This window comes from Rhopalosiphum maidis, chromosome 1 (assembly GCF_003676215.2).
Source record: "Rhopalosiphum maidis isolate BTI-1 chromosome 1, ASM367621v3, whole genome shotgun sequence".
In the NCBI taxonomy this organism is placed as follows: Eukaryota; Metazoa; Arthropoda; class Insecta; order Hemiptera; family Aphididae; genus Rhopalosiphum; species Rhopalosiphum maidis.
Window position 1 is genome coordinate 19,822,392 of NC_040877.1, and position 15,273 is coordinate 19,837,664.

At 27.7% G+C, this 15,273-nt stretch overlaps 3 protein-coding genes across 8 annotated transcripts; 2 read left to right on the forward strand and 1 right to left on the reverse strand.

Moving 5' to 3' along the window:
- Positions 1–2,172: 2,172 nt before the first annotated feature.
- LOC113548428 (protein SEC13 homolog) lies at positions 2,173–3,576 on the forward strand. Its single transcript, XM_026949302.1, has one exon. The coding sequence runs from the start codon at positions 2,444–2,446 to the stop codon at positions 3,371–3,373; it is 930 nt and encodes a 309-aa protein (XP_026805103.1). The 5' UTR covers positions 2,173–2,443; the 3' UTR covers positions 3,374–3,576.
- Positions 3,577–5,420: 1,844 nt separating this feature from the next.
- On the forward strand, positions 5,421–11,956 carry LOC113550025. 2 transcript variants are annotated; one of them, XM_026951611.1, is made up of 9 exons: positions 5,421–5,545; positions 5,615–5,880; positions 6,095–6,194; positions 7,027–7,127; positions 7,372–7,484; positions 8,342–8,457; positions 8,789–9,026; positions 9,166–9,313; positions 11,583–11,956. In XM_026951611.1, the coding sequence occupies exons 3-9, from the start codon at positions 6,112–6,114 to the stop codon at positions 11,765–11,767; spliced, it is 984 nt and encodes a 327-aa protein (XP_026807412.1). In that variant the 5' UTR covers positions 5,421–5,545; positions 5,615–5,880; positions 6,095–6,111; the 3' UTR covers positions 11,768–11,956. The 2 variants fall into 2 exon arrangements, with proteins under 2 accessions (XP_026807412.1, XP_026807413.1); XM_026951612.1 differs by having other exon boundaries at positions 5,464–5,545; positions 5,730–5,880.
- On the reverse strand, positions 9,517–15,135 carry LOC113550027 (protein HEXIM1-like). 5 transcript variants are annotated; one of them, XR_003404987.1, is made up of 6 exons: positions 14,646–15,135; positions 13,123–13,541; positions 12,609–12,918; positions 10,887–10,980; positions 10,333–10,409; positions 9,517–9,844 (listed from the first exon to the last, which is right to left on the reverse strand). XR_003404987.1 is itself a non-coding variant. In XM_026951613.1 (3 exons), the coding sequence occupies exons 1-3, from the start codon at positions 14,904–14,906 to the stop codon at positions 12,627–12,629; spliced, it is 972 nt and encodes a 323-aa protein (XP_026807414.1). In that variant the 5' UTR covers positions 14,907–15,135; the 3' UTR covers positions 12,095–12,626. The 5 variants fall into 5 exon arrangements, 1 of the variants encoding a protein (XP_026807414.1); XR_003404986.1 differs by having other exon boundaries at positions 10,329–10,409; XR_003404989.1 differs by lacking the exon at positions 10,887–10,980.
- Between the last annotated feature and the right edge of the window lie 138 nt (positions 15,136–15,273).

Below are 15,273 nucleotides of genomic sequence, written 5' to 3' on the forward strand. Positions count from 1 at the left end.
TGATCAAATTTACAAAAACGTTATGAACGGTAAGTAAAAGTCAAGTGCAACAGCCTCTTAAAAAATATTTATAAAAAAACTAGCTGTCCTGACTCTGTGTTTCCCATGTATTAATTTAGCTTTTGGAATTTTTGTAGGCTGTGTTGGTATTTAATTTAAATATAAATACCTAACAGATATGTTCCCCTGTTAATCATGTTAACCTGTTTTATGTGAGTGTATTTATATACCAGGGGGTCATTTCACATTTTTTCATGGGATGCAAAACCAATATTGAAAACCTAAAGTAATACCAGTCACTCGCATGGTTGAGTCATTCGATGAATTTTTTTCAACACGTTTTTTGTGTTAATGTAGATCATTTTATAGAAATTATAGTATAAAACAAAATAAATAACAATAATTTTGTTCATGAGATGCATTTACATACCTTTGCATCCCACAAATGACACCACTGTTATATACTATAAACTTAAGTAAAAAACTTGATTAACGTAATTAATAAGAGTTTTTATTAATAATATAATCCATATTAATAAATTAAAAATTAAAAACATTTTCTATCAGATCTAATTGTCAATCTAAACCTTATCAACTTAGTCACACACGCAAAATCTCATAAAAATCTCTCCAGCCATTTAGGAGGAGTTTGAATACTAACACATGGACAGAAAAAATATAGATATAAAGAAGAAGATATACATGGCATAATCAACTATTTAAAACTGTAATATATGAAAACTAAATTTATACATTACATTTTCTTTCACATCCTAAAAATTGTTCAGGATCTCCTCCATACGACAACATAATATGCTCACCTGTGTATACTCAAGATAGGTTTCAAAAGAGGTCTTTATTTACATATTAAACACCATTTAGCTTTAAATAGTTTAAATTTATATTATTATCAAATATCTAAAACTTTTGTCAAAACTAATTTTAAATTTTTAAATATGATATTAAGACCACTTCAATTTTAATATACAAGTAAAATAAAAGATTTGTATAATAATTAAATATTTCATTTTAAATTATAATGAAACAAATTAAGTTAATATAGTACATTCCTGTATACATAGGTACCTATGTTTTTAGAAAATATTGTGTAAACAAAAATATTATCGACTAATACATCTTTATCTTTATCTTTATTTATGCTGTATAACAATGCTTAGGTAATAATCTTAGAACAGGATATCAAAAATTCCTTTTTCATTATGGTCCAAGCGGCCAAGCTGTCACATACAATATTTAGCTTTCTGCTTCTTTGAAATTAATTCATTATGCCTGACTTAAATATATGATTCTAATGGTTCTATACTTTGGGACACTTACACTTTTGAACTCTGAGATATTGATTATGAATAATTAAATAATAAATTGAGAATGTGTAAAAACAATTTTCATAATATAAATAATAAAATTACTATGAATCCTCTTGTTTTTTAAGAACTTTTTCAGATTTGCATTTGGCTGTTAAAAAAAATATATATATATATGTGTAAGGTGTTAATACTTAATAGACATTACATAACATCAATATTTTTGTAGCTCTAGAATTTGACCTAACAGCCTATTCTTTTAATGTAGAAATACTAATTTCATTTTTCTATTAATATTTTGGAACTTCTTAATCTATTGACTATTATTTGTCTTATTCATAAAGTTTTTAGTTACAAAAGTTATATTCATGTCAATTCTTATTAAAAAGTTTCAGGTACCATTATTTGAAAGTTTTGGTAAGAAGTATAAATAGTGTAATATTGAAACACGCCGTGTGTTATTATTGTTAGGTCATGAACTATTTGTTTTATACCATCACTTAGACTGGAACTAAATAAGTAAGTAATATTTCATTTTTCACACAAAATTTTCCGATTACAATTTCGTAATTTATGGAATAAACATGTCATTGGTGCATAAGGAAATACTTGCCAAATTAGTACGGTTTAAGTATATCTTAACAGATTTAAATGATTACGCTTCTTTTTTTTCATAAAAGGTGTCTTAATAAATATACTAAATTCAAATTAGGCGCCCGAATCTACACAGTGTGACCGGTTACTTGGTTACCCAATATTTAACCACGCCGGCGTTCTATTATCTATCCGAAAGAAACGGGTACAGATTTCCCGATTTTGATAAAAACTGATAACAGCGAGTCTGAGACTTCGAAGTTCGAGTAGCCGTTGCAGTTCTAGTCTTTATAGACTGCATTGTTTTATATTTTTATCTGTTACCCTGTGATTCTGTTTTACTATCTAGTATCTTAATCTGCGTGATTGTGCAGGCGCTCTATTAGTCTTGTTTTAGTTTTAATCATTTATTTTCTTGTGTTATTTAGTCTACTATCTTCTATCTTGTACGTTATAATTACTGGTTCGTTGTGTGTAGTTCATGAATTTACGTCGGACGTGTTAATTGAAACTTCATCAAAAACATGCTTTCAGTAGTCAGTTCATTCGAAACCCACAACAAGAGACAAATTCTTTCATCAGATATTGATTATTATAATAAATATGTGTGTACTAGTTCTGCTGATGGTGTTATTCAAATTTTTGAGAGTGACAAACCAGACTTGTATTCAGCAATACAATTACAAGAACATGTTGGTCCTGTATGGCAAGTAATGTTTTCACATCCAAAATTTGGATTTTTAGCTTCATGTGGATCAGATTGTAAATTAATTTTACGTAAAACTAATGACGATAATGAATGGAAGATTGTTTATCAATATGATGGACACAAATCATCAACAACTTCTATAGATTGGGCGCCATATAAATCTGGAGCAATCATAGCTTGTTCAAGTGCTGATGGTACTATTTCAATACATACTCTAAATAGCAATGAATGGTCAGTATCAAAAATCCCTAATGCTCATTTAAATGGTGTTAACTGCATTAGTTGGTCAAATCAATTACTAAATAATCATTTGCTATTAGTTAGCGGGGGTAATGATAATAAGATCAAAATATGGGAAGGTCAATTAGGTATGTGGAATGCTAAGTATGAATCAGACAACCAATTAGCTACTATCAAAGACATAAGTTGGAATCCAACTCCTGGTCTGTATAAACATATATTTGCCAGCTGTGCTTCAAATGGCCAAGTATTTGTTTGGGGAAGTGATGATTGCTGTGATTGGGTACAAACAGCGATTGACCCTGAAAATACACAAATACAAAAGGTTAGTTTTTCTCGTTTTGGAACTGTGTTATCTGTTACAATGAACAGTTATGCTGTAAAGCTTTGGAAACAGATTGATAAACAAACTTGGATGTGTATGGAGAGGAATATTACAAACAAAAAAACTTTAGATTGTCAAGACAAAAATGTTAATCAAGATATATTTGCTGCTCTTGCTTAGTATATGTTATTTTTAATATACTAATTGTTATTTGAAAATTAATTCAATTTCAACATAATTCTTGGACCAATTGACTGCTATTTTTATTTATTTAATTAATTAAAAAAAAAGTTCTAATTTTGTATCGAGTAAGAAAATAAAATTAAACAAAATGTATATATTTATTTTATAAGTTTATGAATTAAAATAAAATGTTTCATTTTAAAAAACTGAGTTTATTTTTATAATTATAACTGTAATATATATTAAAAATAATATTCCGTGTTAACGTGGGCCAATGTGGTGTAGTGAATATTGGATACCCAATGTCCGGTCATTGTTGTGGTGATGTGATTTCACGTGATATTATTAAAGAAAACTATTTTATACAATTTTGCATAAAGAATATGAACTTAGCTACCTCAATCTATTCATCTAATAAATATTGAAATACAAAAAATGAACAACTTGAAATTAATCATTTTAACTCGCCCTATGTTACCTATTTATTTATGTTTAATGTTCAAACAAGTTTTTATAAATAGAACAGTATTTTAAATTCTAATGCGTAGTGGGCAGTGGCCTTAACAAATCACTGAATCACTAATCATTCAACGATTTTAAAGAATCAGCTTATAGCTTAGAAAAATACAATTCGGAATAAACTAGTAAGCAACCACTTTCTGTAAATCTGGAATGATACATTGATACACTAGACATTTCACCCTTCTTTAAAAAATAACATTAATTCTCTATTCAAGTGGTGCGGTTGAGTTATTAGAAACAATTTATTCTATTATGTATATTTTATAAGTTGTTTATTAATAATTTATGTAATTTTAAAATTGAACCTGATACAAATTTTACAAATTAATTCAATGTGCATTAAACGTACAAAAATTAAGTGTAAAACATACAGAAAAAAATAATTAACTATTGTTATAGAACATGCTTAATATGACCAAACGTCCCACATCAAACGATTGTCCTGACTTCCTGAGTTTTAGTTATCTCCCATTTTTATTCCCACTCATAAAAAATGTTTCTAATGATAAATTTATTTTTTAAAAGTCGATTATAACTAAATTTACATTGTATTTTATGAGCAATGTTATTAATCATTTATTCTAATAAATTATTACTAATAACCTTACGAAAGTTAAAATGTTTTATTATTAACATTATATAAGTAAAAATATTTTATTCCAATTACATTTTAAATTTTGTTTTACTAATATTAATTATTTATAGAATTAAAAATCGTTGTTTTGCTAAAAATGTTATTTAATATAGGTACACCTATATATGGATATCTAGCAAGTATCTACCGATATCAGGTGTTTCATTTTAGAAAACAAAATTATGGTCACGCAAAACATGCTATAAACATGCTAAACCCATGTTTAGCGATCTAAGATCCCAAGAATCAAGATCCGGTGAAATAAAATTGATTTCACATTTTCACCCAGTCTGTCTTTATGAGGTAATAGGTACTGTATAAATTGCCAATCATGTTGTGACGAGTGGTCTAAATTGTATTTTTTGCTACATAGTACATTGGTACATACTACATAACGTGGGTGTACTGTATAATATTAAATATACTATGGTTTATCTTATGAATCATAATAATATTAACAAAATATTGTCGATTTTATAGTTTGTAGTAGTTTCTTAGTAACCTAGTGCCTGCCTAATTTATAGACAACAACGGTTACAAACTTACAAAACCTGGTCACTTGGAAGTTGTAACAATGTAAAAGGTAAAGACCAAAAAAATACGCCGTCTGTACAATATGAATTATGAAATAGTAGTAAGTACCGTGGTCGATCTCGTAGATATTTTGATCTACAAACAAATATTTCTAAATTCTAAACAGTTGGTACTCAGTAGAAAGTGTTGTGCCATGTGGAGGAATAACAATAAAACCATAGACATATATGTCTATGAATAAAACTAATAATATCGTCCAAAATTGAAATTCAATTAAATTGTAGGAATTTCGTATGTCTTGGAAAATCAATTGGTAAAACTGATCGTTATGACTTATGAGAAACGGCGAAAAGTCGATATATAAATACAATCACGCACGTTTTATAGCTGCAGTTGCTGCTGTAGTGTTGTTAATACGTCGTGGTAATTGCGAATCGGTAGATTCCTTTTTACTAGGTACTACTGTAATATTGTACTAGGTAATTCTCAAATCAAGATAATAGTAGATACTAGGTACATTAGTCATTAATGTGTTGCTATTTTTGTAGTTATCCGGTAAGCGACAAGCGTTAAAAGCGGATTCCAACTCGATAACACTTGAACGTTAATGACTAATACCCACAAAACTTCATCCATACATATCTAATACATATTGTTATTCAGCTACCACTATTTACAACAGTTGATCACCTCAATAATTCTTCAGACTGTCGACTTCCACGAGTCCAGTGTCCAGCTTTCCGATAATTTGCGAGTACCTAATAGTGTACATCAAGTACTCAACAGCTGCTGTCTAAGGTTCACCGTCTATAGTGTGAGTTCAGTCCGTTATCCGTTGACGTCGTCCAGTAATAATTACCTTGAAATTTCTAGAATTTTAACGAATATCGTTTTGTGCTTCGGTCTTCTACCAGTATTATTCAGTATATGTTATTATTATTATCATGTCACTACGTTATACGGTTTACAATATTCCTTTAGTTTGTGTATAGATATCGCGTTTATATCGTTTAAATGCCATTTTTTAGTTGCGGAATTATTGAAAATGAATGCAAATTACAAAGCACTGGACAGGGATGGACGGAAGAAAAGTTTAAGAGAAGGACTACCAGCTTATGCTTACTCACGGTATTTACTATATTTATCTATTCAATATGTAGTATAACTTTCCTTAGTTCTTAATGAAATATTACCTACTTCTTAGGTGTCTACCTAATATTAGTAATACCTATTTAATTAAAAATTGGTTTAAAACTTCACTAAGAACTGTTAAGTATGTTTTAGGAATAATTTTCAGATTTATTTCTAATCTAATTTATGACATTACTATTTGATTTTGAGTAAATATTAAAAATATTATAAATAATCTTAGTTATTATTATTAATTAGTAAATATTTCATTTTTTAATCATATAGTAATATTACATATTTTTAAGAAGATATTTTTTTCAAGTTTTATAACACATCACTGAAATGTATAAATATAATAGCCACTGTAAACTATTTATAGTTTTATACTACGTAAAAGTTGCTGCATTAACTGGTTTAAACAATAATTTGTAACTTTTAAATAATAATAATATGTTACTTTCTCTAATAAAAACCTATACATAGAAGTGGTAAGACAATTAAAATTAATAATAGTTCAGCACATATCTGTGTGCCTATATAAATATCTTATAATATATAAATTGAATCATATATTTGCATAATAACATTACCTTATAATACTTGACATAAGTGGAAAAGAGAATATATTGTGAAATTTGAAAACTATTGTGTTTAAGTAGAGGTTTACGTCTTATAGAGGAATGATAGTTGACAAGGATATAAATAATGTTTTAAAAATTAAGTTATATTATATTATATATATATATAGTAATAAAGGTGACATTTACTTTTAAAATGTATATGTAATATATTTTTTTTAATTCAATTATTTTATGTACTTAATATTTAGAGGAGTTGAATTGCGTAGTGATAAAAATCCTTACTTATACATGCAATCAGAAGTGTTTGATCCTAGAAGAAATGTTCTTAACATTAGCTATCCTATAAATGGTAAGTTACTACAATTATGTATGAACCACTAATTTGTATTACATATATTTTTCAAAAATCTACATAACAACATTTGAGATGTATACTCAATTTACTAATTCATAGTACCTAGTTTTTAATAAAAATTAAGGTTATTAGCACTTGTTTCATAAGGAAAAAATGAAATCTCCAATTTAATGTATCTAAATAATACATTATGTACTAAAAGATCTAAAATAATTATTGATGCATGATTATTTTCTAGTTCCTGAATTCGAGCTACCAAATGAAGAACAAATATCTTATTATGAGCAATTAATGATGATGAGCAATGAAACTATTGTACTAAGTAATTTCTTAGATGAACGAGGAACATTGGTAAATCTATTAATTTTTTCATGTCAAGCTTTATGTTAAATTCTTTGTAATTTAATTCTTCATTAAAAACATCATTTTAATTATAGATTATAAAAATATTTTTTATTTAAATTTATTGGTTATTTTTGCCGAATAAGACATTTCCATACTATACTTATATTACTTAAATATTTAATTGAAGATGACATTATTTTTTAATGTTTAGATTCATCATCCAAATGTTACAAATAAAAATTAGTAGTTTAAAACTAATAAATGTATAAATATATCTGAATAAAAAAAAAAAAATGGTTTAGATTATAAAAAGTTAAATTTTTCTAGAAAACAACATTACGTTTTGTAAGAATTACAAAAAATTTATCTTTTTCATTCATTAATATGAAAATGTTATTATGTTGAATATATTTCAAAATCCAAACATAAACAAATTATTTTTATACCAAAAAAAAAAAAGAAGAATATAAAATCTCCATTTGAAAATGTCCAAATTTATAGAAAAAACAATAATAAATAAAATTATAATGACCTTTTGTAACTTAAAACACTACCCTTAAATACTTCCTTATTTATCTAATAAAATATTACTTCACTGAGATTCTGTTTATTTCGTAATTTTATGATCAATTATCCATATTTCATATTATATAACAAGAATTCTATTATAAAAATAGTTTATTATTTAATGACAATACTGCTCAAAATATTTATAATGTGTTGGTTATTAAATCGTTTATTTTTTATGTTATCTATGATCTATTAGGCATTTTCAAAACAAATCACATTTTTATTTTTATAAATTAAAAGAAATATTACTTCTTAAGAAATAAATAAATTGATAAGAATCTATTATTTTAAAGCTCTGCCCAAAAGTTATTCACAAGAAGCCTGAATCAATTCAAGAACTTTCACTGAAGAAACCGACATTGAACAAGTGTTCATCAGAAATTTTACCATTTTACAAAATATGTTTTGAGTAAGTAGATTATTTTTATTAATTAATTATGTATTTATATTGTATTTATTCTGTTATTTTAAATGTTTAATAATTAGCAGTCTATATTCTACTTTTTCATTACAAATTATAAAACTGCTATACTCTGTCCAGCGAGAGAACGCGCCACAAATCGACCAAAATTAGTTTTTCTGTGCATTTCCTAATACCCAACCATAAGCGAACCAGTTTTGATAGCATGGCGACACAAGGGATTGCGCAGAATCGATGCGTTCTCTTGCCTGACAGACCATATATATTTTTCTAATCCTGTTTGTGAATCACTATTAAAAAAAATATGTAATTATTTTAGGTTAATGAAAGTACCTACAAAAGATTCAAAATGGAAACTATGTTTAATTACTGAACATTCAACTGAGCTACGATCTGAAATACAACAAATTTACTTGCATATGTGGTTATATTATAAACATTATATGGAAAAAGTTGATTTAGGTGTGTTGGATACTTGTAATAAAATAATGGGATTTGGACAATCTGTGACGGAAACTGAACGAATTTATCTTACAATACGGGATGATTATTTAATGGTAATGTATTAAAAATACATATTTTAAGTGAAAAAATAAATATAATCAATCACACAACAAATATTTTCCTCGTAATTTTTAATCTAATTTCTAAACATTAAATAACTATTATTTGTTAATTTATATTTTATCAATTTAGGCGACACAAATATTAGTTTTATTAAAATGCATACTATCCAATCCACATATATCTGTTTTTAAAGAAATTATGGAGACACTAGAATTATGGAAAATCCTATTACAAAAGATGAGTACTAATCCAAAGATGTATGAATTGTCATCATACAGTAAGTACATTTATTATGTAAGTAATTATATTGGGTGAATTACATTAAATTTGATTTATAACATAATAAAGTAAACTTTATAGATCACATGACTTTATTATACCGCTAAACGGTATATTGATTGCATATTTTTATTAGGCTTCTAGAGTAAAAAATATAATTTTGTATTTTATAAAAAAATTATTTTATTTTATTTTGGTTGACATAATACTAATATAAGTATAATATAATAAACAATATGACTAAGTATAAAATTTAAACAATTTTCAAATGTTTTAATTTAGATTTTATCATTAATTTTAACCTTTTATCTTGAGTACTAGCTGTTGGAATTTAAAACTTCATATTTTATCTTCAATCCAGGCGTATTTTCTGTTTTGAAATAATTATTATCCATTAATAAAATGTATTTATCTGTAGATAGTAGTAAATTCCTGGATACACTTGACACCACGCTCTGACCTTTAGAATCATTTCAGAATCAGCAATTCATTTTTTTGGCTCTATGACACATTAGCCAACATCATAGACCTGTGATAAATTATTTAATTTGATTAGTTAAATAATAAGTCACATATTAAACCTAAAACTGTTAGATATAGGATAAAAGAGCATGTTTATATTTTCATATTAAACTTTTATTTTTATTTTATTCAAGAAAATATACCAATAATGTAAGTTGAAAAATTATATGAGTAAATGAATTTGTTTTCCCTTGTTGGTTTTTTATTTTAATTATTATTCATTGAGAAGTACATATTGCTGTTAAAAATGTTTAATCTTTGCTATAAAAAACTAAATATACAAATTATACTCGGTTAACTTGTATAAATTTATAACATTTTATGATTATTAATATATTATGGTAGACTATTTCAAGGAATTCATCACATTCTCAGTTAATAATATAATAAAATTATTAAAATTAAAAACTACTAACTGAGAATTATTTTTAAACTGTATTTTAGCAGAATAATTTTCTATCCACTATTAATAGAACAATTTATCTCTTTACCTACTATGTTTATTTTGCAAACATTTTGTTTCTGACGTCAATGCTACACCAGTTGCTGTCATTTTTCGGCAGATGTTTAATCTAAAAAAAAAAAAATGTATTGACTGGGTTCATGTTCAGTATGTTAAGGTTTCATAGTGAAATATTGAAATATCGCTAATACAATTTAACTGTATCTTTAATTAATTCAATAGTTATTATAGTCGGTATCCACTAAATAATAAAATACAATTTTATAATTCTTATTATTTAATGAAACAACTATTAAAACCATTTTTATTTTTTTCTGTTAATTCCTCCATAATATCTTTTTAACATACATTTGTAATAAATTTAAAACAATAATAACTAAAAATATTGTAAAATAATAACTGCTGAGAATTAAATTTTTAATTACATTAGCAACAGTCTAATATTTTTACCTTTATGGTTGAATGAGTTTTATTTCAATATCAAAAATAATAGCCTGTTAATTAAGATGTTATAGTAAATAATGTAGTGCTATATATTTATCACATACTACTACAGTATTACTTAGGTACTTCACAAATGAATTACCTGATGGTTATTTGTTAGGCATAAGTTATCACTAAATTCCATGTTAAAGTGATCACTGCCAAACTTCACAGTTTACATTAAACCATTAAACATTCTGAAACATAATATAACATATCACACAAGTTGCATGTACATTTTTGTTAATTACATGTATAATATGTATTTATATTTAGAAATATTTAAATTAAACATACATATTTGATGTATTTTTATCCAATTTAAAAATGTTAAAATTAATCTCTTTTTTGCTTAAGGTAGGTGAATTTTCATGTATCATTTAGTTTTATACCAATAATAATATAATTTATAAACCAGTATGAAAATCCAGTACAATGTGTTAGAGCCAGATTATCACGCGAATGTTAAATCGGCATTATACTCTTTCATTTATGTTTTATATTATGTACACGCCCATAATATAATTTAATCTTTTTATTACACAGTAAACATCCATTATTTGAAATTCAATTATTCAGAGATGTTTTTTTCTTTGTTAAGATTATTTTACTTACTTTATTAAATTTATAGACGAGATAATGTATTCGATTACATGCCTAAATTTTGTACTCGTACAATCTTTTAAAATGTCTTTTATTATTAAATTATTGTTGTAAAGATGCTTTGTACAATGAATGAAGCTTTAGCAAACTACAACATTATTATCAATATATTATTTATTTGTTTGTTTGTTTATAGATACTACTTTGGAGATGGCCGAATTGTTAGAACTACTAATTAAAAGCTATTTCAAAACGAGGCATTATTTAGAAGCTTGTTTTGATTTAATGGTTAATAAAGAAGACACCATTAAAGAACAGCAGGTCAAAAATGATATGTTATGCAAATATTGGTATTTAATGGTTGACACTCCAGAACATTAATATGTATTTAAAAACGTTTTGCCAATTTTATAAGTGATTCTTAAAATTGCAACTTCTAATTTTATGTCCTAACAGTTACTTATTTTTTTTTCTGTACCAATTTAATGATTTTTTTTTTTTGTTTTATTCAAAGTGATGTTTTAAGTATATATTTTATGTATTTTTTTAATTTACAAATAGCATATTATATTTAATAAAACCAATATATTTGGTTACAAGTAGTACCCAAAATTGAGTTGGTATTATGCTATAGTTTTAATACAAATTTGTAAATTTATTAATAAAATAAAATCCAGTGAAATTTTAACTACTTGTGTTTAACAGTTCTAAAATTTTTTTATTTTAATCTTACATTAAAAAAATAAATAAAATAAATGTACAACTTATACCGCAACATTGTACCTGTACAAAATATTAGATTTCTTGAAATTTAACATTTCATAAAGTTTTTAATAGGTTTTAAAAAGTCGATTTATTGTTGAAGGATTGTTTTGGAATTATATATTTAAAAAAAAAATTATACATATATAATAAAATCAAAGGAGTTTATGATTCTGATGATTTATAATGGTAAAACCAAAGCATTCAGCATAAAAATTATTTATAATACTCGAGATCATTACCGGAATTACACAAAATAAAATATATATTATGTATCATACCGGTAAATTAAAATACAATGAGTTTCAAAAAATAACTAAATGATCATTTTATGGAAAATGGGTAGAACTTAATATTATTAACATAAAAAGTATCAGTTATCAGAAGCTGTTCTTAAAAAAAAAAAAATATATATATATATATATTTATACTTAAATATTTACAAGGAAAAAGCATTTACATTTTAGTACTTGACTGATCAATCATCTCTTCCACTACTCCGTAGTAAAAACTTCATTTCTATTTCTTGTCCATCAGATGAACTAGAAGAGCTACTGGAGTCTGATGAACTTCCACTATCTACAGAGCTATCTGAATCATTATTCATCTTGGTTTGTTTTTGTTTAAGAGTTTCGACTTCAGCTTGCAGTACTTTGTTTTGTGATGTCAATTCTCTATTCTGTATTTGCATTAGTTTATATTCTTCTAGATCAATAGAATTTTCTTCATCGTCTATGCCATTTAAATATGTATCGGGATTTTTTTTATACCTATATTAAATAAAAATAATTTAATTATTTATTTGTTTTTATATTTTCTTATATATTGGTAATTTATACATTTTTTATCAAAATATATTTTTATAAAAAATTTACTTGTAAGAAATTAAAATATAAAACCTATGATAATATTATGGTCAAGTAGTGATATTGAATAAAATATTCTAATTAATGTGTATAGTTTTCTTTTATTACCTTTTATTGGCCTCAAGCAATTGAACTTTTTCTTCGAGCTCAATCACTCGTTGAACAAGTTCGTTTTGAGTCAACCCAGCCAATTCTTCTTCTTGAACAAGTCTATAGGATTCGATAAATTCCTTTTGTATTGAAGTGCCATCATCGTCCGATGAAGAATACATCTGTTCACCCTCAGATTCGAGACTAGTATAACTTGAATTTCTTGTACGTCCATTTTCATTATTATATCTTGCAAATAATTTTTTATCTATATCTGGGCCATCATTATGATCATCCATTAAAAACTGATTAGTGTTATTTGGAGCCACAGCTTTGTCTCGAAACAACATCCCATCCTTTGTGTATGGTGTTTGCTTTCTGCTTTTACGTTTACCGCGACGCGTACGTCTATTTCTGTGATCTAGATTACCAGGACCCTATAAAATATTTTATTTATTTTATTATGATGAAAAAAAAAATGCCAGTTTAAAAAAATAACAGCACTAACTATTGATTGAAAAAATTTTGGTTAAACTTTCAATTTAGATATTCAGGGTAAATATAATTTAATAAATAATGCACACTAATGTAATAGATTTTTAATGGAATATGAGGATATTACTTTCTAATTTTCAGGATAGTAAATTAGATAGTTATAATTCTTAATATTTTTAATAGTCATACAAGCATAAAGTTAATGTACCACACGTCAAGTACTGTTGGTAATTTAAGTTTAAATTAAACAATAGAACAAAATCATGAGAATCTTCTGCCTAGGTAAGCGATATTTTATGAGTGCCAAATACCAAATAAAAAAGACAGTTAACTAATGAACAGTTTTTTAAACTTATTTTATCTAATAATATGATGAACATTATGAAATCTTAGATGTTATTTTTAAAACTCTCCTCATCCCCTCCAAATAAATTATCTAGATCAACACTAGGTAATATCAATAAATGTAGTATTTGTTTTTTAATGGAAAAATTCTCGAAATGTCCACCGGGCGCATTTGGTTACCGAACAAGTTATCTCAATGAATTCAACAGTTTAGGCACGCAACGCAATATTATTAAGCCATAAGGAATCATAAACCAACAACAATAATGGAAGTGAAAAACACGTTCTATAATGTGTATAGTGGTCGTCCTTGGCACACTGCATAGTGTATTATTCCAGCAGTCACATTAAACGGCGTAGGTATATTACTATATTGTGCAACGGTTGGAAGCCAAATATACCGTGTATTCGTAAAACAACACTTGGACGGCCGACAAGATTTACCCGTGGAAAACAATCGGACGCAAAACACATAGCGTACGCCATAAATCATTATATTTTAAACGTCAATATCGTAGGACGTACGAGTAAACAGACGTCTACATATTTAATCAATGAAAAAATATACTTTTACTTTCCGTCGTCGGCTTACCACCGCGGGAAGGGTGACAAAAATCGGGAAACCCGGTGTGGGGATAAAGCGCGGGTAAACGTCGAGTTAAAACTCGAGGTTAGATGGCATAAAAAGACGTGTCGTGTACCTTTAACTGGTGCTGCTGCCCTTTGATGACCGAATTGTTATTGTTGCAGTTGTGATGGGCGCCGTACCGCGGCGCTGGGCGCGCCGGGGCTCCGAAAGCTGTGGCCGCTGCCGCCGGGAGCGCTGGTGTAGGCGGTGCCGCAGCCGCAGCCGCCGCCGCCGCCGTCGTCCGGTCGTCCCCGCCGCCGTGGTTGACGATCATTCCGCAGGTATCGCTGTTCGGCGGCCGCCCGACGACGACGCCATTTTGGTCTTCTTCCATTGTTGTTTTTGTTGTTGTTGTGGTGGTCGTTTCGACGTCCTGATCGCGCGTTTTCTCGGTCTCTCGGGTCGGCCGTGGATCGCTAGGAATCGGCTGGAAACGGATTTACGTTCGTGGCGCGAACGGTTTACGTTCGAATTGACAACGGCAACGATGTCGCTATCGATTGGGAGGAGGAGGCTCAGCACGAACGGTGAACGCACGTCCGCAAGCCAAAGCAGTCAAACTTCGACTGCCAGCGCGAGTCGAGTCGGTGGCGCTGGACGGCTCGCGTTCGGTCGTCGGCGGTGGCGGGCATCGTTTGTTCGGGGTGGGTGGAGGGGTCGCGTTCCGACCGAGGAGCATGCGTGGTACTACGGCACGTACG